The sequence below is a fragment of the Drosophila yakuba genome, chromosome 3L, assembly GCF_016746365.2.
Source record: "Drosophila yakuba strain Tai18E2 chromosome 3L, Prin_Dyak_Tai18E2_2.1, whole genome shotgun sequence".
NCBI classification, from domain to species: Eukaryota; Metazoa; Arthropoda; class Insecta; order Diptera; family Drosophilidae; genus Drosophila; species Drosophila yakuba.
The window spans coordinates 15,666,729-15,691,795 of NC_052529.2; the positions used below are offsets into that span (position 1 = coordinate 15,666,729).

The 25,067-nt window shown below is 38.5% G+C and overlaps 3 protein-coding genes and 1 long non-coding RNA gene across 4 annotated transcripts; all 4 read left to right on the forward strand.

Annotated features, from left to right (window-relative positions):
- Positions 1 to 9,255: 9,255 nt before the first annotated feature.
- Positions 9,256 to 10,383, forward strand: LOC120321460. The gene is made up of 2 exons (XR_005561062.1): positions 9,256 to 9,782; positions 10,046 to 10,383. It is a non-coding gene; the product is annotated as an uncharacterized LOC120321460 (long non-coding RNA).
- A 1,343-nt stretch (positions 10,384 to 11,726) lies between these two features.
- LOC26534466 lies at positions 11,727 to 11,974 on the forward strand. Its single transcript, XM_015195030.2, has one exon. It carries the CDS (start codon positions 11,766 to 11,768, stop codon positions 11,904 to 11,906), a length of 141 nt encoding a protein of 46 aa, XP_015050516.1. The 5' UTR covers positions 11,727 to 11,765; the 3' UTR covers positions 11,907 to 11,974.
- A 5,699-nt stretch (positions 11,975 to 17,673) lies between these two features.
- On the forward strand, positions 17,674 to 18,760 carry LOC6534220 (gamma-glutamylcyclotransferase). Its single transcript, XM_002094866.4, has 2 exons — positions 17,674 to 18,104; positions 18,405 to 18,760. The coding sequence occupies exons 1-2, from the start codon at positions 17,755 to 17,757 to the stop codon at positions 18,715 to 18,717; spliced, it is 663 nt and encodes a 220-aa protein (XP_002094902.1). The 5' UTR covers positions 17,674 to 17,754; the 3' UTR covers positions 18,718 to 18,760.
- A 627-nt stretch (positions 18,761 to 19,387) lies between these two features.
- On the forward strand, positions 19,388 to 21,206 carry LOC6534221 (gamma-glutamylcyclotransferase). Its single transcript, XM_002094867.4, has 4 exons — positions 19,388 to 19,539; positions 20,282 to 20,404; positions 20,582 to 20,715; positions 20,767 to 21,206. The coding sequence occupies exons 1-4, from the start codon at positions 19,528 to 19,530 to the stop codon at positions 21,083 to 21,085; spliced, it is 588 nt and encodes a 195-aa protein (XP_002094903.2). The 5' UTR covers positions 19,388 to 19,527; the 3' UTR covers positions 21,086 to 21,206.
- Positions 21,207 to 25,067: the final 3,861 nt, after the last annotated feature.

The window sequence follows — 25,067 nt, forward strand, 5'->3', positions numbered from 1 at the left end:
AAATAATCTAAAATACCTATACACCTATGAATTTGTGAATATGCGAATTTAAATTGGCCATGAAACGCGAAATTCGAATTGTTCCCATCGTTGCTTTGTTCTCTTGTTGCTAGATATTATTGATTTTGTACCCTCTGTTCAGTTATTTAAAAAGTTTTTGCTCTCAGAGCAATCGCACCCATCAATAAAGTGCATATTTAATGCAAATTTGTATGCAAACTGAATAACCTCGTTAGGGGCACCCACAAAAGCGGTTGAGCAACTTTAAGCAATTCATAATTTCCCCACTGACACTTGCAGCTTTCGATGTGGATGTGGATGTGGATACGGAGGAAGTTTAACCCTTTCTTGCCCGAACAGCCAGCGAGGAAATGCCGCAAATTTTGCCACCAAATTGAAAAGTTCTCGAGCATTTTCATCCACTTCGCCAGCCCTCTCGAGTGTGCTCCATTTGGTGGAGCCCTCGCCTTTTGGCTTGTGTTTTATGATTTCTTCTTTTGTTGCTGGCTGATGATTGCCACGATTCCGATACTTGCTTTCGACCAAATTGAAAGTTTTTCCGCAATTTTTGTTTTGCGGCCACTGGAGCGCCAGGCATTTTGCACACTAAAACTATTTCGATTCACCTCTTCTACTTTGCTGCATTTGCAAATTGCTGAAAAGTCCAAAGTCGCTGAGTTGGACCGTAAATTTTCAAGGAGTTGCTTCTTTAGTTATAGTAATTGGGGCCCAAATGCATTTTCCATCCGAATACTTGGCTGCGATTCAAGACCAGAACGTGGCAACTCAGAAACAAATTTGATAAGCCTTTGTATGGCATTGTGTGGAATAAGACGGTCACCAAATGATTGATGATTAAGCCAGCTTGCGAAAAAATATTAACAGCGAAGGATACAAAATAAACAATGGTGAGCAGACGAAAGGCGGTCTGTGGATGCTCTTCTGCTGATTTTTATATTTAGATAAAAGTAAATCTTTTCACTTTCATTGTGTCGAAATAAGATTAGTTCCTATTGTACAAGTCTTTAAATAACAAATAAAAATAGAACAAGATTGTCATAGAATATCGAATGTTGTGCTTTGCACTAAGACAGATTATCTTGACTATTTTTTTGTATATATATTTTAGGGCTCTGATTATTTATATAGGAGGCAGTTGGCTACACCAGCTACTTAACCCCTAAAAAGGAAGTTCCCTTGCAAGCGACAAACACGCAGCGGGCATAAAAGTCAAACTCGAATCGATCAACATTTTCGTAACACTTTTTCGACAAAGATGATGATGAATATTGGAAAGAGGAGAGATTAGGAAACCAGGCGCCAAATAGCTGGGGTACTAGGAACCCCATGGTCAGGCAGTTTCATCCGTAAACAACGCCACATGCCGTGGATTCCGTTTGCCATCTTCCTTTACTTTTCCCTTTCCCTATCCAATTCCTATATTTATGATTCTACTCTAGAGCCATAAAAATGCCTGAAATATGCTGCTCATATACATATGCGATATATGGAGTGTTTTCCACCGGGGTGGGTTCTGGTCTGCTTTTAGGCGTCACCTAGGAAGAGGCGGGAAAGCCAAATCGTCCCAGCAAGGACAAGTAAATTACTAGCCAGCGGGTAAGCTCGACGCCTCCTGCTCCCCACTGACTGCCTCTTCCGCCTTAAGGATGCACTGAAAAAATAGTATACAACATGCATATTTTATATGCCATATAACAATTATAACGAAACGAAACATGTTATGCTACGATTTGGATATCAATTTATTTAATTACTCCAGCAAGGATGTGAGCCCATAAGGATAATGGGATTTCGTCTCAGTGAGCGACTGTTCTCGACTGGCCATCAATTATAACAAGTGCTCGGCCAGTACAAATTGAAGGCGTAAATTAGCCCAGGCCCGGGAAACTGTCAAAGGACCTCGTCCCTGTCCAGGATGGCCATTGGCCACTCCCTGGTCGAGTGGGTGTCAATTGTGCTTATTGAAAAATATGGCACGCTGTCGGGAATAAGCAATCGCCGTAAGGAGATGCCTGAAAATGGGACTTTAAGCCGACCGAGTTCCGGGAAATTCCGGGAAATCATTTTGGTTGAGACTCGCCATAGCCGCATAAGCCTAATGACAAACAAAAAATCGTTTTCGTCTCGCATTTCAACGCCCTGGGATGTTATCTTAATTACCCATCCACACACGCAGAAGGACGAGCTTTAATGGGCGGACTTGGAGACAAGTCAATGACCTGACCGGGATAACCATAGCTCCACTTGAGTATGGGACAAACCCAGATTAGCCCCACTTCCGGTTTTCATGCAATGGATTGCTACTAGATATTTTTGTTGAGAAATATTTTGGAGCAGAATCTTTAAAAGCTTCCTTTTTTCTTAACAAGTGTTTTGTGCATCTCCTTCATTTTGTCATACCTAATAAATAAAAGGCAAGTTTTGAGATATATGTAGGTATAATTATAATGGTTTAAATAAAATGATAAGGCATTAAGCTAGTTTTTGGATAATCTATATTATACAGCTCTAAATATTATGATGAATATGCTCTTCAAGATACCTTAATTTACAGAATGATATTTTATTGAAATTTTATCAGCAAAATGACTTACTTTTAAATTTCCCTAAATCGTAAATCAGGTATAGATATAGATAGGGTATCTTGCAATTGACTTTTGGTTTTCTGGCGTTGCTCTGCTGCTCTTTGCTTTTCTAAGGCGACAAAACAATAACAATTTCCTGTTGGGAGCAAACTTTTTGGGCTCACACTTCCAGTTCCGGCTGTTTCTGCCGGACCTGGACCAGCAGGAAAACATTAATTACATAAGCACACACCGGAAGGAAAGGCAAAGGTAGCAGAGGTAGCAACGGTAGGAGAATGCCTCACCTGCATAGCTGGGATATGGCTGGGAATGGAAAGCAGACCAGACCAGAGCAAATCCAGGCAAACATTTGCGAACATTAGTTGCCTACTTTTCGGCACTCCCCTCGAAATGCCCGCCCTTTCAGCCAGAAAAACCAGCCACTCTTCTCCAACCGCCAGCATTTCGGTGTGTAATTTGAGTTTGTTGTGTTTGCCCCGCTTTTATTTCTGTTTACTTTGGGCGGACATAGTTATTTATGCCTCCTCATCTAGCCCATTTCCACGCTGGCTCTTTAGTTCTTTTTTTCTGGAATTTTTTTTTTGGGTCCTTGGGCCATTTTTCTCCTGTTCCTTCGTGCTTTTTTTTGACGACAGATGAGCATTTCATTTTCTCTCCATAATTGTGGGCTGCAGACCACAAAGATTTGCCAATTGGCCAGCGAGCAATGTTTTATTTTTATCCCGAACGGAATGAAAACAGGCACGTGTTCTTTTTACGATGAAAAGCTTCTTAAGGGAGTGTTTCACATAATGAGCTTCGATACTTTGCTCACTTTTTCCTAATGATGTGTTTGTGTTTGCACCGATGATTGTCGCATTGGCAATCAAAGAACGATTTCCCCGAATAATGTCAATTTGCTTGATTTAAATAAAGCGTGCATTTGGAATTTTTATTAACTTCGTTTCTTTTATTAAACCTGATTAGTCTGGTTAACATTTTCTTAACATTTTTTTTATATTTTCGATACATAAAGCTGTTAAAAAATGTTCACCAGCATACAGTTAAAAATATTAAATTGAGTTTTAAATGTATAAAACCATATCATAACTAAAATTTTTGGCTTTCTCGGGTACTTAAAGTAAGCAGATAAACATTTTCTAGGGCAAACATTTTGCCGTTTAATACTAGATTTTATTACCAGGCTCGCACTTGTCGAAATCTTCTCGTTAGCCAAATTCGAGTATATAAGCCTAAATTAATTAAATGTTGCTTTGCTTGTCGACAGCCGGACGATTGCAAATGGGAATACAAAAAATAAAATTTATTCTGATGTGTACGACTCTTAAAGCCGAGTGAATTTCATACCAAATTGGGTCACCATTCTCGGGAAAAGTTTCGCCTTCTGTGAATTTCAAATTAAAAGCGGGTCCCAACAGGGAACAACAAGGGCTCTCGGAAAATACAAAAAGAAAAGGTAAAGCCCACATCATTTTGACATCACGAGCAGCTCGAATGCCAGCCCTCAAAAATATGCAAAAATAAATAGGAATAGAAGTCTTCAGCCAGTAGGGAAAAGCCCAGTTTAGCCAACTCCGGTTCCGACTTGGCCATTAGTCATTATTGACACATTCTTTCCGCCTTTTTCTAGCTCAGAAGCCATTGCCCCGAGCCCAAAGTCTCGTTTCTGTTTTCGACGATTTTTCGTTATCTTTTTTTGCTGGTCGAAACGAAAGTCAGAAGCTGGCTGTCCATGTCCGAATTCGTGTAGCTCCTAAGTGATATTTCCGCTCGAGTTAACATATTGTTAACATTTTGTTTGTCTTCCGCATAGTTTGGTATTTCCGGTTGCGGATTATCTTGGGTATGTCCAATTGGCATTTGCTAAAATTTATTACTCTGTGCTCCCCATGCTTTTTTCTCAATACTTTACAAAACAATATGTGAAAGGAGCTACGGTTAATAGGTGTAAAATAACCCCAAAAATGAATTTCTTTTTAATGTCCGAGGACTAGTTAGTTTCGACTAAGAGGTATTGCCCAAAGGCGGTAAAACCTTTAGCAATTCCCTCGGATCATCGGATATGCCAAGCGTCGGTCGAAACTAAACGGAGGCCAAATCCAAAGCCGGACGCCAGCCGGCAGTTTGGCATCGACTCCGGGTTTATGTACGAATACGGCAGCGACTACGGGTCTGCGGCTCCGGCTGCCTGTATTCCGGATTACAGGTCAATGATGTATGTTGTTAATTTGCAGCAGCAGCAGACACTAGTAAACGTCGAGATGAGTGGACGAAACAGAAGGTGGAATGAGGAGCCTTTTACTTTTTCTTCTCTTTTCTATTCAGACAAGCCTTTTGATGTTTAATTTACAAGCCACTAGGTCAAAAGTACGTTAATAACGAATGCTTTAGTTCACAGATATTTTCAGGAGCATCTGAAAGACAACTGTAGTGGAAATAATTAGCTAAAATAACTCAGACTTAAAAAACCCAAACAATCTTTCCTAAAAACCACAAGCTCAAATTAGGAAGCGAACAAAAACTTTAAGCAAATTTTGTATCACTTAATTTATAGTACATTTTTTAAATTTGCATTTGAAAGTTGCATTTAGGTATTTTTGTGACTGTGTTGCTTTATTTCCCCGAAGTTTTGCAGTCGCTCGAATTCTCAGAAGAAACGTCCGCTTACACTGCTTTTTGTATTTTTGGGGTAGAAAACTAAAATAAATACGGGCAGTAAAGGCTTATCCAAGCAAAGCACGGGGAATACAACTCTCGCAGAAGTTTCTTCCCAGGAAAATCAAGGGAAACAATAGCAACCGCCGAGTAAACAACAAAGCTAAAAGTGCTGAAAAGTAAACCAAAACCAAGGCAATTGCTCAGACCATTTTGCACGAAAGTTGTACCTCTGTAGTCCTCAAGCCGAGATTTATACTCTGGCCAGGTTAGCGATGGAAATATTCCCAGTAATTAAATGTACAGCTGGCGATGTCAAAATAATAATTAAGCTGACAGCATAATGAGAGCACCTCCCACTCGTGCCCATTGTTGCTCGAATAAATGGAAATTGATTGAGGGTACGCAACTTGACCGACCGGCGCAGGCGGAACTAATTGAATTTGCCAGCAGGAAAATTAGAAAATAGGTGAGGGATCCTACGAAGGCGTCAAGGTGCCAGAGGCCACAAAGGTGAATCCTTTGATTGCTCTGGTCAGCGGGGCCACTGGAAGGAGTAACTCGATAGGAGAAACCGACACTTCGGAGCCAAGCACCGTGGGAATGAATAGTTGCCAAGCCCACGAACAAATTATACATCGAAACGCGATACAAAAACCAGAAAATCAAAGTTACGACAAATTTCCAATGATTTATTCTGATTAAATGTAATTGGCAATGAGCTAGGAATTCAGAATGGGAAATTGCCAACTATCTTGGTATTTTCAAAGAGATATTTTTTTAATAACTATTTCTTGCACGTTTAGAAATATTTCTGGTCTGAACCATTTCCAACGCACCGAATCAAGAGTTATTCAAATATCTTGGCACGTGTGGCATGCGTTTCGCTCTGAAAACCAGTGCATGTGAAACAGAACCCAGAATCCATTTCAATCACATTGTGATTGTTTTGCCAATATTAAGTGGGAAGAACTGCAGCAAATTGCCGAATTGTTCGGTACGCCTTGTGTGCCATCTGTATAAATGCACTCTGCTTGCTAAATGGGCTTGACAAATGCTGCCTGCCACAAGATATTATTGGTTTTCACAGATATTAGACTTCGATGAGTTACCCACAAATCCACAAATACGAATCGAAATAAGTTTCTGGCGTGAATAGCACACATTTGAAGGGCTTCTGACAAAACCAGCATGAGGTGAAAGGGTTCGGGACATAACAATAACCTAGGGAATCCAATGCAAATATCATATCTTAGGACAGCACTTGAGTGCCCTGGCTAAATGTTTGATTTTGCGGTTGAGATACTCTGTTGGTCAGTTGCTCGAGCATTGGGAATTATTATTATTTCTGGAGAGCTCGTTTTGCCCTTGGCCGCTGCAGAATCACCTCTCAAACAAAGGTAAACATTTCGAAATTAAAGCTGAAACATACAAATAATAAAGGAAGTTGCGGATTCTGCTACCGCTTGTTATTTGAGTGCTAATGAGCTTTTGGCTTTATTAAATCAACAAAATAAACCAGATAGAAAATGCAACTAAGTCCAAGTGGCAACCAAAATCCAAAAACTATATGAATTCGTGGCTTTATTAGTTTTTGGCCTCGAGCAGAAATGTGGAAAGTAAATGAAGTGGTATATTTAGTGGTCGAGTAGAGCGCTTACTATCTCGGCAATTATTTCTGCCCACATTCAGGGCAAACTTAAATAATACTTGGAAATAAATAGTGGAGGGACCGATCCAGATTACTTAGCTAAATGCAAATTGAAATGATAACAGATTGGGGTCAATAGAGGAGGGTGGTCCACTGTGGATTGAAATCTCAAAGAACTATACTTATTTATACCGCAACAAGATAGTATTATCAATTCTGTTACTAGAAAAGATACTCACTAATGCATAAGTCAGATAACTTATGAGTCACTTATGATAAAATTAACGCTGGCACATTACATTACTCTCCCATCAAAAGAGCATCAGCATAAAATGGACCCATCCAAGATTCAATTCGACAGAACTCGGCAATAGGAGACGTTGACAAAGCCGTCCACACGAGCCAATTTGCGGCCATCCCCTTCGCCGCAGGTGAACGGGGCACCACTGACCTGCACCACCCACTCGGCACCAGCCAGTCAGCACCACCCACTCAACCACCACACCACCCAACCACTTCACGTGGACCCGTAAAATTGCGGCAACTTCAACTCATTAAAAGTGGAGAGCTGGCAAAAAGTTCAGAGAGCCCGCAGCACGTTTCATGGAATGTGGATGTTTTTTGGACGATTCCCCCAATGCGAAATGCAATTAGATGTCACCTGAATATCTGCTGCGTCCTTTTGTGATGCATAAATTAGCAGCGGGGCCGCAGCTAAACAACAACAATTATGTGCAAAGTTGTCCACTAAAATGAAGCATTAAATTTGATGGCGGCAACTTTTTAATTGTCTGGGATAATTCAAACAACAGGAGAAACAAATGAATTCCAGGTGCCAAAAATGGTTGGCATCAAATTCTTCCGGTTGTGTTTTGCATTTAACAGAAATTAAACTGTTCGGGCATTGTGTGGACCCCTTTGATAACAAAAGTATGGTTCCTTATTATTCAGAATGTTTGTGTGTCTAATATTTTCAGGCCTGATAGACATTTTTACTATTTTTTTAAAAATAAATTGTAGGATTTTTCAAAAATATGCACTGCAATTAACAAGAGAGAGCCGTATAGTCGGGTTTGTCGACTATCAAATACCCTGAGTTCTGAAAGTTAAAGGCAAATATAAACAAATGAAAGAACGTGTGGGCGTGGCCAGTTTGAGGAAGTTAACATGTGAATTTTGGTTGGGCGTGGCCAAACCAGGAAATAAACTTGCGCTGAAAAGTCAAAACAACCATTGCAAACCCATGCACAAGCTATTGGAAAAATCAAAACAACCTTAAGTATCATACAGATAGTAATAGTGTTGTGTGCAATGTATGTATCTACAATCTATTTTATTCTATTATTAAGGAAAAGTAATTTCATGTGGCTCGATCTGACTTTGAAAGACTGAAGGAATGGTTCCTAGGCGAAGAACTTACGAATCCTGGTGGCTACATGGGTGCAGTCTGCCATGATGTCAGGCCGACCTCCAAGTTCGGATCCCTGAACCTGACAGAATTAACTTACAGTGGCATGGAGCCAAGATGGAAGGACTCCACGCCAAGGAATTAACCGCCACTTCGAGACCTCGTCGGCTAATTAAGTACTTGTCCAACGGGTTTAGTCCTTGAACTGGCGACACTTTGCATGGAAAATGCTTATGTGACTCGATTTCACCTCGTGCAAGGCCAACATGTGAGCTGTCTGGTGTCTACACTCTCTTCGCAATAATATCCACTACTTTATTTCATAATTTGCATGATTTTTTTTATCGACTTATTTTATATTTTCACACTTAAAGGGTGCATGCAGATGCATAAAATAGATATTCAGTGTGTGCCTGCAATGTGCTTATTACCTATTTTACATGGGCACACATTTATAGATTTATTTTATATTTTTACACTTAATGGGTGCATGCAGATGCATACAATACCTATTACCTATGCTTATTAACCATTTTCCATGACCACAAATTTATAGATCTAATTTATATTTGCACACTTAAAATGTGCATGCAGGTGCATACAATAGTTATTTAGAATGTGCCTGGAATGAGCTTACTACTGAACTAAAAAAATTACCTTCAGCCTAAGTTAAGAATTACATTTGTGTACTCGTTGTATAATTGAAATAGTTTTAAAACTATAAAAGCTTAACAATGTACCTACCTTTTGTTTTACGGCCCCGTTGTTCTATTTCATCATTTTTAATAGAAATTTTACTCCAATAGCCCGTTCTAAATTTTTAAAAACTTTAGAGACAACGGGCAGTTGAATATCCAATCTCCACAACTATGTACATATTTATTTCTAATGCTCATTAGGGCTTTCTTAGCAAGGGGTTGTGTGCTCTTGTCTCGTGCTCGTCTAGACTAATTAATAATATTTCGTGCCTAGCGCTAAGTTATACAAAGGCAGCCGGCGAAAAGCGGCAAAATATCAGCAGCAATAAACAAAATAAATTCGCTGGCATTTGTTTCATGTTAAAATGGGGAAAAAATTGGAAACTGAGCCCTGAACTGAAAGAGCCCTCATTGTCTCCTGGGCCCACACAAACTGAGATTAATACGCAGATTACAACCAAGTTATAATTACTGGCGTCCCGAAGCGAAAATAGGGGAGTAGAGCTGAGTAAATTGAGCTGTCAAGTGTGCAGATGAAAGGAGATCGTGAAATGGGTTTGATTAGGTTCCTTTGGCTCAAGTCTAAAGTCGAGGTCTCGCTGAGGTTAAAGAATCCCATCTCCTAGCAAAAATGCCTTTCTGCAAACATTTATGCTGCTTTCGAAAAATTGGGAAGTCAAGAAACCGATTTTGGGACCATTTACATCAACTGCCTATTGGATTTCCTGGAAAAACAATTATTATTATTATTAGGGTCTCGTTTGGTTAGTGGTCAGTGGACTGCCTGATATAGAAAACTTAGCTTACATACAACGTTTGCGTAAATGTATACAGATATTTTTATATACATAAATAGTTAAGAAACTAGTGACGAACCTTAACGTAGCTTTGGTTGCTTTAACTAGAACGCCTACCTAGAAAAGCATAGAATTTTAATTTTTAACTTTAATAAACGTACAATAATATTTATTTGGTAAACATTTGGTAAGACCTTTTAAAATCATAGAACTCCATATTTATTCCACAGTGAGGCCATGGAAATTGCGTGTAATCGCCAAGCGAAAAGCGAAACTGAGTACCAATGCCTACACTAATGGCGTTTTATTTTTCGCTAGACTACGAACTCAATTAGCTGCCGTGCGTAGCGTAATTAAGTTGATGCCACGCCCAATTCGATAACCTAAACCTCTTCGGCCGCCCACTACCTGCCACCTCTACCGCCCACTAAATGATCCAGTTTTATGCCACCTGACGTCGCCTGGCGATGTGTATGCAAAAACATTACACGAAATGCTTTGGAGCTGCCTTAAATTAATTTATCACGTGCCGAAATAAAGCAACTACCGGTGGCTTCCTTCCCCTGCATTTTTCGTGTAATTAATTAAATTCGAGTCGTAGAAGCTCCAAAAAGTTATCCACCAACTCAAGCCCAAGCAAATGTTACTTGCTCCGCTAAAGTTAAAGTTGTTCACTCAAAAATTAAGTTTCCTTTCGCGATTGCAGGGCATAAAAATATCAGCTTACACCTAATGGCCCACTTTCGCCCATATGCCTTACTTAAGCCCTACTTTCTGGGTAATTATGTCTCCATGTAAGCTCCGGGCAGCAATCGTCACTTAGCTGAGTTTTACCGGTTTTCAGATTTTCCGATTTTCCTTTTCGGCTTTTGCTTTCTATCCGAAAAGAGGGATATTAAGTATTCATTGGGAAACGCAAGAGGGAATCGGTTGAAGTGGTTGCGAAAGAGCTCGAAGGGAAACGTTCGTAATTTCAAATTGAATTTTTAAATCTTAAATACTTACCAACGAGGAAAAGAGTTGCAACTATAATGCATGGGAAAACCTTGCCACAACTTTCAACTTCAATTTAAGGAAGTAAGTTTTTTAAAGCAACGAAAATATTTCCTAAGAAACTAATAAACCTACATTTCTCAAACCAACTTGACTGCTTCCAAACTTTGATGCTTTAGGACATTATAGGTAAAATAAAAAATATTTTATTTTTTATAAATTATTCGTAGCATTTATTATTATTGAAACACATATTTTAAAATTGCTTATGGGTCTTAAGTTATTTTAGCTAACTCAAAGCACTAAATCACATTAACAATTTTACAAAGCAATGTAAATCTTAGTCTTGGTTAAATGAGTTATTAGCCATAGAAATTTCTAATGTAACACAATCGAAGCATTTACTTATTTCATTTAATCCTTAAAATATCTGCTAATTTTCCTAAGCAGATTAAGTTAAAGAGAACATAGACGGTGAAAAGTGCGTATTGAATTTCCTTCGATGAGGGAAGCGTAAGTGAATAAATAAGTAAGTGAGGAGCTGATGATATGGAGCTTGTAGGGAACTAGATTTGCTTTCCAAGTTCAAACAGAAATGTAATTTAAATGGGCTAGAAAGACCGAAGAGATCTGAAGTGTGATGGGTAGGAAATGAGGAATGAGAAGTGTGTGTCCGTGGACTGCTCATTTCGCTTGTTAACGCATCATATTTGCTATCAGGCATACGCCGAGTGGGCCATCCAACCATAGAGGGTCAGCGGTGAAATGTGAAACTAGAACGAACAGCTTACCTACGTGATTGGGCTTAAATGCCGGAAAAAGCTTAAATGGCAACCGTTTATCGCCATATCACAGCGCCACATAGAGCGTCCATATTAATTCCAGCGTGCAGCAGGGTATAAATAGCTGACTGAGTCTCACAGCCGATCATTCAGCTATTCAGCTCTACTCGACAAGATGAACGTATACCAAGTTTTCGTGCTGGCTATTCTGGGACTGGCCCTCAGCCCTGTAAATGCACGTAACACTACTAAAGACATTGCTTGTGGTCCAGGACGCTACTACAATTATCTTCGGAATGTTTGCCTGCCGTGGTAGGGCTCATTACAAAGTTTTTTATGCCTAAAGAATTCAAAAATTAAGGTAATAAATGAACAAGCAATAAATACGAGATGTTTTATTAATCGGAAAATGGGGAGTGGAGGTTCGTTTATGAAATGTCATTTAAGAGACTACTTACTTCTAGGACCCATCGTCTTATTCGCGTACTAACTGTGTTATTACATTTGAATAGGTTAAGAAAATAACTAGATTTTCCTCTATGAATAAATTGGTAAGCTCAATGGGCCATTATTTCAGCAACCTTCAGCAGCTTTTTCACCCAAACCATGGCTCTGAGGAAATTTCGCCAAGGACGTGGGAGAGATTTCTTGATACACAACTTTATGCCTCTGCCTCTTTCACTGCTCGTTAATTAATTCACCCCTAAGAAGAACGGTTTCCCAGTCCCAGGAAGCCGCAGTATAAACCAACTTGTTATGGCTTATTAATTTTGCATGCAGCCGCGACTGCAGTCAGGCCAACGTCATGTAAACATGTGCAGGATTCCACTGCCTTCCACTGGCGTTCTGCCTTCTGTAACTGGGGGTCCTGTACTCGCATCCTCGGGAACTCAGGAACTCGGCAACTGGGTACTTTAGTCCGGAAAAGAGGAAAAGACAGCCTGATGCGGCCTCTCATCAGCAAAGTTAAAGCCTGCTGGAGGCAGATTTATTGCATTTTAATGCGGGCTCTGGATTGCACTCAATCGGTTAACTGGCGGACAAACACAGATTTAATTTCAAATATTTACTATTATCTGCGGGGAATCTTTGGACAGCCAATGAAACGTTTTTCTGTGTGCCGCTGGCATAAAAATTATATTTACTGACCGAATGAAGTTTTCGTGCTTTATTATTTGTTACGCTTTTACGTTTAATTCAGTAGCCCATATTTACTTTCCATTTCATTTCAGTTGAGCTCATAGATGGCCATTGTAAATCACATTCTTTTTTCGAAAATAACTTTGAATTCTCGTTTATGTTCTAACTTTTTCTGCTTTCGTAATAACAATATTTTAATTGTCAAGCACAGTTGTAGGCATACCTCAATAAAATATATTTGCATGTTTTTCGATTTTGCTTTATATGCAGAGTTAAACGAATTATTCGTATAATTTAATTAGCATTGTCAATGAACCAATTATCATTTGACTCACAATTAAGCAAAAAGCTAATTAAAATAAATTGCATTGCACTCGAATATGGTTGTGTTAATACAAACACAATGGAAACTTTGTCATTAACGAATACAAAAATTAACAATCCATTCAAATATCACTTAATTGTGCTCTATTCTTAGCTTAAAAATGAATCTTCCAATAAATATTCTGTGCCCATTCATCAACCACAAGTGCCGCCCAGCCCATAATATCCACTTTCGAAAAGCGATCCAATATTTAAGCTTCTGTTTTATGGTCATCGACAAAAGTCCAAACACTGACAGCTATTGTGACAGTTGCTGCCCGTCACAACTGCCCAACTGGGGCAGAATAATAGTTGCTTCTAACCCCTTGCATCCTGTCGGGTCCTGTGGACTACGACACAAATGAGTGCGTCATGCGAGGAGCATCCTGGACTCCCAGTATTTTCCTGAAATACAAACAAAGCATAAATTTTAACGAGCTTGTCAGGCGAAACAGTTGAAGCAGGCGAGGCAACAGCCACCATGTACTGCGATATCGACGCATCATTATATAATTGACTCCCTGATGCCTGGTTGTCGAGCAGTTTATCACTTTGTTGTCGGCGATGGCGAAGCTAATAATGCTCATGCCCTCGATACAAGTTGCCTGATTATGATGATGGGGGGATGCTTATCTGGTTGAGACTCACTGAATTAAGGTAATCAGGTCAACCAGCATCGGTTTTAAATTGAATTTATAATGATTTAAATATCAATGAGGGCTGCTGGTTTAAAAACACCTCAAGAAAGTGTAAAGGCTCTCTAAAATCTCAGGCCTATTTTAACATTTATTTAAAATTCAAGTCCGCAATTCACTAAATATTGTGTTTTTAATTTGAAAGCTGTCGAATGCACCAACTTGAACGTGTGACGTGGTTTGTCGAATGTGGTCTTGATACATATAAATATTTTGCCTCGTTGTCAGAGAATTGAAAAATCCAACTATTTGTGGTCAGCTGCTCCTTAATAAGTATTTCTTGGTTTTAATCAAATTTATAATGTACACACGGGGTGTATTAAAAAATTCATGTTTTCTTGATGCTGAAGTGCAAGTTGAGTGTGTTAAATTTATTGAAAAAATGTGCACTAAAACTGAAACCCTTATACAAGGCACAGTCATTTCTCATCTGAAGTGACGTTGATTGGTGAAGTGAGTTCAGTCGAGGTCAAGTGCCTACTGCTTATAGTACTCCTCATCCTTCAAATATTACATCCTCGGCGCCTTTGTGGATTGCCCTAGCAAAAATATATATATTTTTTGAGTTAAGCCACAAAAATATGTTCTTTTTACCACACGTTTGCCCCTCTACCCCCGAGCCGGCAACTTTTCCAAGCAAATATTTGGGCTGTGAACCTGCCGAAAAGTTTTCCCTGTGACAAGAGCACATATCAAGAAGCCTCGCCGTGTGTCGGCAGATATCAAACAACGTGACTTGCCAACGGTTCTCGAGGCCTTGTTGATATTTCAAGCGCTTAAATTGATTACGCAATCTTTCAGTCCTTATTCCTTATAATTATACCCTCACCAAGGGCAACCCATCATTGATCAATGAGGTAAGGCCTAAAAACACAATAGATTATTTATAAATAAAAAGAATTAATTGTTCTTTTTCTATTAGTCATTTTGTAAAGAAAAATTACAGACTAACTTAAACAATGACTGAAGGGTATTTGCAAGTTTTTGCCAATCCTAATTGCATTTTTTGCTCTTCATATCGGAAATCGGAAATTTAATCCGTTTACTTGGCAATTTGGGCGGATGTTTGTTGTAGATTCTTTGGTTTGCGGCTCAATCATTTTAATGGCAGACTCGTGTTAGGCCTTGTTGGAAATTCATTTCATAGATACACCCACTCGAGCTCCCATTTATATCAGGACACGTTGTGGATCCTTTGCGGGTTTCGCTCCTACAACAATAGCCATAAATCGACAATTTCAGTTTGATTTTTCGTTGTTGTCTTTGCGCAACATTAAAAATTAATTAAACTGTGCAAAAAACATACAAATGAAACGCAAACAGCATTTCGTTATTTGCCTCACTGCGAAAATTCAGTTAATTGATCCATTCACGCTTTGTTAAATATTTAATTTGCTTAAACTGCACTTTTAATGGTAAGTATGCTTAATTTCAGAGCGCTGAACAATTAATCTAATATGCAACTTAATTTAAAAGTGAACGTAGTGCTATGAAATGAAAACGCAACTCACTAGGCACTCAAAAGTATTTCCATGTATTTTAAGTCGAAAAACGTATGATTTATATTAACATAGGTTATCTAACACATAGACTCTATATGCTTACTTATTTTTATACACTTTTCCTAATTTATGACAATAAATAGGCAATGTTAATGCAATTTACAAATTGCTGTATCAAAGCCCATTTCCCACGTTAGTGTTATTCATCATCTACCAGTGACGTCATTAAATTTATGACGGATTCTCTGCACAAAAGAACCGAGGACATAAAATATGCTTATGCTCAAATATTTGAGTTTTGAATAAGTATACGCCCCGTATGCGTGTATGAAAGCGTTCCACTTCCGCGCGGCAAACTTTAAATGAAGAAAGCAAACGAGAAAAGGCAGCCTAGTCCTGCATGCGACATCCAAAGCTTGTGGGGCGGAAAATCCATTTATCATGTGTCTGCTGTCTGTATGTGAATGTTGTTTTACGACTGAAAAAGTAACGAAAGACACTTGATGCGCGATATTTACATGACAAAAACTAGCGGCAGGTGCATGAAATAAATGATGACTCCACAGTTGGCATTCCGATGGCAACGAAAACCTTGAATGGCATCATATTCAAATTACTTTCGCTTCGAGTATCTATAAGTGTGGCCATGGTGTAGACAATGTTTCCGATATCACATATACGAGTATGTTTTGACTGTAAATATGTGTATGCTTTCTCCCAGCTTGTCGTGAATACCACTGATAATAATGGTAATGCTGGATATGAGGAAAACGATGATGATGATGATGACGATGCTCTGATCATTTGTGTTCTCTATGTGCTCATGTGTGCGTGAAAATCAGCCACGATACGAGGACAATGACAAGGATTTACCGGGTTGAATGGGCCCTCGGGATGACACGCTAGTATGAATATTTATGCTGGCGCCTGTTTTTGTTTCTGTTCATAAGGTCTGAGACGAGGCAGCCAATTGAATGATTTACGGCAAGGCGGCCCATAAATTCACCAAGTTAAGTGACGTTCTCAAGTGGCTGCAGTGGATTTATCTTAGGGATACACCACATTACTTGCTTGGCACAACCAACTTAAATAAAAAACTAATTCGAATTATCTTACCATGCAGTAAAAATACATTGCTAGTACTGCAGCCCTAATATATTAAATAAAATAAAAAAAATGTTCACAAAATCATTAAAATACTGCGTATAATTGATGATATGTACATATGTTTCCGCATGGCACTCGCAGTTAAACTCGCATAAATCAACACAAAGTTCTGTTGGCATGACGACCATGTCAGACCTCTTTGCTCACCAACTACTGTCGCCTGTCCTGTTCCGAAGCGAGCTGGTTTCGGATTTGGCCAGAAACCATGTTAAACTGGCCAGAGTTCCGCCGCAAGCCACACCAACATCCATAGAAAACGTGCAACAAATCCGCAATAAAATCGCAAAAATCATTTAAAATGCATTCGCACATATTCGCGCAACAAACGGCTGTTACTGCGGCACCCCGAACAAACATAAGCAAATTGTCCTTTTCCCATGATATGTTACCCATCATGTCACCAAATATTGAACTCGAAAGCCAAACGATATGGTTTTTGGTGACGGTCATTGTCCATGTGTTTGTTTTGATTTTTACAATTTATTTTAGGGTAAAATTGTTATGTGGACATAAATTGGAAGGCTAACAACTGCAACAAGGGCAGCCTATTTGGAAATTAAACCAACGTGAATTGATAAATTCTACTGAGATTAAATAGTATTTTTTACAGCTCTACCCTAACCCTTTTACGCAACGAAGTGAAAATACTTTTTTGCTGTTGATATATCTTATGTAATTTAAGTTCACTAAAGAATACGCATTTGATCAATTTTCCACTGCTGACAATAAATATAAAAAAAATAAAAATATAAACAAATAAATATAAAAAATACTCAATATTGACGTGCTATGTAAGAATTGGATTATCAACCGATTTCAATGTATTGTTCGTTGTTTGTTTTTTTAATTAGTACATATAATATATTGTTCATCACTTACTTGTATAAATCAACGAGCTTTCAGAGCATACAAAAAAAATTTAACATCAAGATTGCGTCCATTAATGCAACACAAAAGGAGACAGTAATTGAGGTTTATAAACACACGCTTACACTTGATGCTCTCTCAGCTATTGATATTAGAAAGCCTCAGCTTGAAACTCTATGTCGACCATTTACCTTCTTGAAAAGTTTTGCTTGTTCATATATATGTTCATTCATTATATTAATATAATATATATATTTTTATATTAATACAAAATAAAGCGTATATTACGTTGCATGTAACCACAATCAAGAGATAAGCGTCCAAATAAGACAAGCTTGAAAATGCCGCTTTCAGTAGTCAATCGAACTCAAGTCAGATCGGTTCACTGGCAGGTGTCAAGTCTATTTAATTTTTTATACATCTTTATAGAATGAATCGTAGGTGCTTTATCGGGGTTATTAGCTGCCTAATGGTAGCCCTTTCCAAAGTTCATTGCCGCAGCATCAGTGGTGCAAATGCCACCCTGAATCTACCCGAGATTCGAGGTGACAAGTTCATGTACTTCGGTTTCGGCAGCAACATGCTGATCCAAAGGATCCACATCCAGAATCCAACGGCCGTGAGAGTCGGACCGGCCCTGCTACCCGACTTTCGATTGGACTTTGCCCTCGATTCAGACCGTTGGAGCGGATCTGTGGCGACCATCGTTCCCACCAACGATGATCATGTCTGGGGAACCCTGTGGGAGATCGATCTGAGTAATCTACCGGATATAGACAAGTAAGCTTTAGAGAAATAAGTATATATGGCGCCTTGATTTATTCCAGTACGATTCGTTCAATTGTAAAGCTCTATGAATTAATAGAAATTTATACATAATTTTATAATAAAAAATGCATTTTAAAATATGAATTTTTATAAGGAAATTTCTAACTTATATTCTTATATATTATATTCTTATAACTTATATTATATAATGTATATTCTTGATCCCTAATGTTATATTTTTAAAGCATTAGTACCATCCACGGCTTAATTCACTTATACTTCTAATACCTCTTCATTATATATTTTGCGCAGCCAAGAAGGCGTTAGTGAAGGAATTTATGAGCCCCGCACCGTTTACGTGAAACTCCGTGCTGAATCCGAATTAACTCCCGCCCGTGCTTACCTACTGACCAAGCAGCCAAATAGCAATCTCTACATGCTACCCAAGGACTCCATTCCCTTATCCAGACAGCCCTCGAAAACATATCTCCAATGCCTCGTAAAAGGCGCTATCGAGAGCTCCGTCCCGGAGGATTATGTTCAGCGATTGAGAAGCATCAAGCATAATGGAAAAGTAAACTCTTATATGGAGCAGAAACTGGAACTGAAAAATGTAACCCTCTAAGTAATCAAAACATTCAATAAATTAGTTGGATTTGCACCACTTATTCGGTATAAACTCTTTTTTAACCATTAAATTGAGTTTAGGTGCCATGGACATTTTTATCAACGATTTGTGTAGACTTAGCCAAATAATACTATATATAAATATTAATAAAACTACAACTTATTGTTAAGCATAACACTCATGCAGTCAAGACGTTCCTTGTTAAAAACAAATCTTTAACAAATATATAAATTTGTAAAGTGTAACAAAGAAAGAAATTTTATTTATTGTATATATTCTTGATGAGCATCCCTAGAAGAGCTATTTTTTAAAATTTAAATTGACCGTATGAAAAGGTGTCCGCACGGCACAGATCAAATATAAAGTTTTACATTCACTACTAGGTTCACTTTTTAGTTCCCTGTAGGTTGTTCCCAGTCATTTATTTAGTTTCAAACCACTTACACGATAAGAAAATTCGAAGAACCTTAGCCAATTCAAACTAAACTGTAGGAATCTAAGAAAAATCTTTTATAAACTTAAATTATATTAGAGAATCATTGATTAATGTTAAGTCCAAATAATTTTATAAAATAGTTTCGTAAACAGAAATATTTGATTACAAAGCCTTAGCCGCATGTCCATCCCTATAATCGAGAGTTTAGACAAAGCGGCTGCTATCTGTTGAACCACGTAATCGATAGGAAACTTGGCGAACAGTGTAGCTCTACAAACAGATGTTATCACTTTGTCAGCGACATTTCACTTTATTCTGTTCGTCCGTTTGAAAAGTGTACACAAATTTCAGTGTTGACGTGTTCTATTTTCATGAATTCTAAAGTAAGTGCTATAATTACAAGTTTTTGTGTGTGAAATTAGTGTAAGATTTACCAGTTGAAATAAAAAATAAAATGATAAAAATTATTTAAGGGAACAGCTGATTTGATTTACGATTTTAAAGCTCAGCAACAATAAGCTTTTTTAACAGCTGGGCTGTTCTATTTGTAATCGACTTGAAGACAATAGTAAACACAGTTCGTATTTCGTTAAATGTGTATATAATTTATTTACTAATAGGAATAAGTTTGCTTTGAGATATCTTTTGTTTTTAAGAATACAAATTTCTGTAGGAAAAGAGCAAAATTTTACATTTAAATTACATTATCCAATACATCAACCATTGCACTGCTTGTTGTAAACGAACTTTCGAGACAAGCAGTTTAAAGTTTTGGACTCACTGTTTTACAAACGGCCTGTGCTATCAAAACTGTACCAATTACTCGTAGAGTAAAAGGGTATAATAGTTCCGTGGAAAATTATGTAATAATTAGATAAAGTGTCTACATTTTTGATTAGGATCACTAGTCGGTCTGGCTCTAATTTGTTTCATTATATTACTTTTTTTCCCAATTAATTTTATCAATATGCCAGAAGTAGACATTTTTCGTTCACTAACTTTCACTAGCTGAGTAACGGGTATCTCATAGTCGGGGAACTCGAATAAAGCGTTCACTCTTGTTTTTATTTTTAATTTTATGATATGTAAGCACAAACTTTGAAATTATTTTTCTTATATTTTTAGGTACACCTGCTGACTAATATGGGCACTAAATTCTTTTATTTCGGTTTCGGTAGCAATATGCTAGCCAGTCGGATTCATATACAAAATCCTACTGCAAAAAGGATTGGTGTGGGTAAATTAGAGGTAAGCTGAAATGAACAAATAATAATTATTACAAGTAAAACCTACTCATAACTAACATGATATTTTTGCCACACTGATAAAACACACAATCGACATTAATATATCGCTTATTTGTAAGCTTTGTTCCTAAAATTTGAATAATACAATGAAATTATTTATTTAATTTATACATTATAGAACTTTAGACTAGACTTTCACACAGGATCGAGGAATTGGCTGGGCGCTCCCGCTACAATCGTACCCACTCCAGGATCACATGTGTACGGAGCCATTTGGGAGATTGATATGTGCAACCTAAAGGATTTGGATGAGTATGTTTTGCTTCATTGCCTTTAAAATATATAATTTCGCATGTTTCTTAGTCAGGAGAGTGTGCCCGATGGCGTATATATCCCGATTAGTGTGCCCGTTCATCTGTTGAACACCGATACAAGCATCACCTGTCGTGCCTACCACTTGACAAATCAGCCTCAAACAGACCTCCACGCCGGAGGTGGCCAGGAAATCATTCCACTCGATCGCCAGCCTTCGCAAACGTACCTCAAAGTTCTGGTAAAAGGAGCTACGGAATCCGGAGTCCCGGAGGACTACATCAAATGGCTGAGGGGCATCAAGCACAATGGCAAACAAGTGGCAGTTATGGAGGCAAAACTTGAATTGGATACAGTGGAACTTAGTTGATCAGATAAATATATCAATCAATAAGCATTTTGAGGCGATTTGTGTTCTTTTATGGTAAAATGTATTATATTTTGATTTATAATATAAATTATAAGAATACTATAATATATGTACGCATTTATTTTTACATCTCTTTGACTTCTTTAAACTTCCAGAAATCCTTACCAAGACTTTGATTACCGTTCCCCAGAAAAAAGCTTTTGTCGCAAAGCTGAATTTAATTAATTTGAATCACTTATTTATGATGATTGCCAATTTCCCGTCTGCACCCCATTCAGAAAATGGCCGAAAATTTTCGCAGGGAAAAGGAAAACAAAAGTTTTGAGTTTTGCCCATCGACTGGCTCTCGCCAAAAGTGCAATTAAAGTGCAATTTAGTGAGCACTCCAAGGAAAAAGACGCTGCTTCGGATGATGATGTTCCACGAGGCTAACGAAGCTTATCCAACTGGGCGATCCCGTCTGCTGTCTTATTAATTTAAATTTGAAGTTTTCGGCAAGGACTGAGAATGGGACTGAGGCACTCCTTGCTTGAGTCCTTTTAGCACCTTTGACTGCTGCACATTTGCATATTGTTCGGGGAAAAGCTCTTGGCCACTTGGCGTCCGACTTGTGTGTGCCAAAGTAATAATAAACATAATTTCCTGTTCTGGCAAACTTTTCTCTATACTCCTCACACCAAGAAAAATAATTTCTGTTATTATAATATATATTCGGTAGAATAATTGATCTACTCATTGGGACAGCTCAGTGTATATCTTCTATCTTTGAATTGGTATTCTTTGTGATTAAAATTAATTTTAAAAAGCAGTTTGACAACAGTCCAATTTGGTTGAAAAAAATCAAAAAACCACCTTTCACTTGCTTTCCTTTCAGTGCAAATACACTCCCCAGTCAGCAGCTAATTCCAGTTGCACCAACTGGCAGCTGACCCCCGAGCAAAAGTTGTTGTGTAGGTGGCAAATAAAAGTCTGCCCTCCGACTTTAACAAAGTAAAAACTTCGTTTCGAGCTCTTGTTGCGGTTTGTTCACTTTGTGCAGTTGTAAATTAAATTTGCAAACGGTCGGTAGTTTATAATCGTTTGGGAATTGAAATGCAGTCGAGTCGATTTTTAGCCAAAGTCGAAAAACTTCTGCTTCGTTGCTCGGTGTCGGCATCTTGGTCAAAGTTTTGGCCCAACATTTTTATTACATTTGTGGCGCCTCCGACAAGCTGGCTGCTTTACTTTGCCGCTTCGGCTTGACTTTGAGTTTGAGTGCGATGTGCACTTGTACTCCACTCGCTCTCAACTCGGCCATTAATTATTTAAAATGCTCGGCGCCATAACCATTTAGACGAGTCTCGGTTGCTGTAACATGTGCCAATGGCAACACCGACTCCAGGCCACAAAGTAAACGACGACACCAGGATACCAGGACACCAGGAGCAGGGACACAAATAACAACAAACGCCCTGGTGCTCTTGTAATCATAAAAGTTTACGATTTTAAAAAACAAGAATTGCAACGGTGCTGCTATACGCCTTATTGGATGTGTAGCGTTGGAATATAAAATACTGTGTAAAATAAATAAAAAAAAAACATTAAGCAATTTGATTTTCATACATTTAGTTATGGTAAATGTAGATACATATGTATGTATATATTTTGAAATTTACAAAATTCTGAAATTTTGTCAGTCTTAAGACCAATACGATTTAATAGTCAATGTACTCCCGCCGTAGAGCAACCGAAATCAGGATGACAAGTGACAAACAGATGCAGAGCAGCGGGCATTGAGGCCACAGGACGAAAGGTCGATGAGGCTCAGCTGCTTGTGCCGCATTCTGCGGGAATGGGAATTTAATTAAAATCAAGCACTCGCGATCCCCAACCCCTCCGTCCCACACCTTCAGCCGCAGCTCAGCTCGTCGTTTAGTTTCAATCAAAGTAGCGACAAGCAAACACTCAAAAAGGACAAAAATTTTACGCAAATTGACAACAGAAGCGACGACACCGAAACTGAAAACAAGCGGGGGAAATGAGGCTGCGGCGCCCAAATGCCATGTCAATAAAAATAAAAACTGTTTCAGAGCGTCCCATCTTGTCAGTTGGTCGTAATTGAAACTCATTAGCGTGCATTTTAGTGGCAAGCCTTTCCACCTCCCTCCCTCCCTGCCAACCCTTTTTTCGGGGCTTTTCCCAGCTCTATGGCGCTTTTGCCCCACCCCGAAGTGGGTGGCATGCAACACTCCGAGTTGGATCCGGTTTCGGTGGTGGTTATATGTATGTATATGTGGTGCGTGCGGTTTATGTGGTAAGTGTGTCATCATTATGACTGCCAACGAGTTTTTTCCCTTTTTTGTTGGACACTTAAGTGTGGGAGTGTGTTCGATATGGCCACAGGGTTTTTTAGCTTTTAAACAATAAGCGAGCCTTATCGAAATGCTGGAGAACAATGTGTTCAATGTGCGAATAGTTAAACAAATGGGCTCAAAGGGTAATGTTTAAAAGAACCAATTCTGATGTTGTTAACTGCAAAATCTGTGAATAGTACTTACTTTAAATATATTTTTAAGATTTATTTACTTAATTTATCATCAGAACCTTTAGACAAGTTAAAGAAATTTATTTAATACGTAAAAGATACAGTTAAATGAATTATTTTTTAATTTTATAGTCTCAACCATTTGTTGTAAAGCAAACTGAATATGTTTTTTTTTTAATTTTTCTTGCCTTCTTTCAAGTTGTTATTTTCACATTTAACCCACTATATGATGTAGTTTCAGAATTATTCAAGTCGTTTGCACAAAGCGACCACAAATCATCATTAATTGGCTTGTCAGTGGCACAAAGGATTAAAAAGCGCACATAACCGCATCGAACCGAGTCCAAAACTTCTCTAGTTTGACATGAAAACTAAAAACAACACACACACAGTCAACAGAATTCCATCCCCCCCACCGAAAACCAAATAAATTTTAATTGAAGAACTTGGCTAGTGCCTGTAATTATGCTTCACACACGAGGCGTCAAAGGCCCCACGGGACTTGCGGGGGTTAATGAAAACTATGGGAATGGAAAACCTCTCAACGGACCCAAGTGAAATTCAATTTGCCCGCCTAAGAAAATCAGCCAAGAAAAGGAACTTAACTTGATGGCACATTTCCATTTCGTTTCGAACAGTTCAAAGTGTTTAAAAGTTTCCTGCTGTTGGAAAACTATTAATTTCCAAAGCAGAAACACTTTCGATTAGCCGCCTCCTCCTGGGAAAATTGAAAGGAATAAACTTGAGGAACTTGGGGATAACTATCCCCTAAGGGAAGTTACTTAGAAGTTCGTATAACATTCCATTTTGTAGATATGGTGTATTGCACATGACATAATATATGATTTACATGAAAACTGCTTACCATACTAAAACTAAATTTACTTTGAGATATATAACATCGCACATTCAAATACATAGTACCGAAAAATAATAATAAAGAATTTCTGATGATGAGCACAACTGCGGATGCGAAAACTGCCGCGGGCTGCGATGCACAAATAAAACCGAAAAATGCAATCGAAATCTGGGCGCAGACACGCTAATCAAATTAAGCGCAATATTTGGTTTTCATATTCCGGCTTCCGGAGGAGGAGATCGGCTGAAAATGCAACCGGCGAGTGGCCGCGGGCATTAATTACACTTAAATGTTGACCACATGCCAGGATTTGACAGAGACACAAAGTCAATAACTTGGCCAAGTGCAGCCCTAATCCCGTTCCACGTGCTCCAAGTCCACTTGGCTTTGGCCAATTTCCCTTGAGGCTGCCACCGGCGGTTGCATTTTTTGACAAATTCTCTTGACACGCATGCAGTGTCAACAAGGCGTGGCAAAAAGGGGCGGCGGACTGCGATTAAATCATTAAATTCATACGCTCCACGGGTTGCACTTTTCTCATTTGGCACTGGCGCTTTGTTCGACTCTGCACTGGACAAATTTCAACTTTTGTTAGAAAA

Bases quoted from the DNA above. Each gene is read 5' to 3' on its own strand.
- LOC26534466 (XM_015195030.2), top strand. From the start codon at position 11,766: ATGAACGTATACCAAGTTTTCGTGCTGGCTATTCTGGGACTGGCCCTC.
- LOC6534220 (XM_002094866.4), top strand. From the start codon at position 17,755: ATGAATCGTAGGTGCTTTATCGGGGTTATTAGCTGCCTAATGGTAGCC. The intron at 18,105-18,404 runs GTAAGCTTTAGA...TATTTTGCGCAG, and splicing joins AATCTACCGGATATAGACAA to CCAAGAAGGCGTTAGTGAAG.
- LOC6534221 (XM_002094867.4), top strand. The intron at 20,405-20,581 runs GTAAGCTGAAAT...TATACATTATAG, and splicing joins TTGGTGTGGGTAAATTAGAG to AACTTTAGACTAGACTTTCA. The intron at 20,716-20,766 runs GTATGTTTTGCT...CATGTTTCTTAG, and splicing joins AACCTAAAGGATTTGGATGA to TCAGGAGAGTGTGCCCGATG.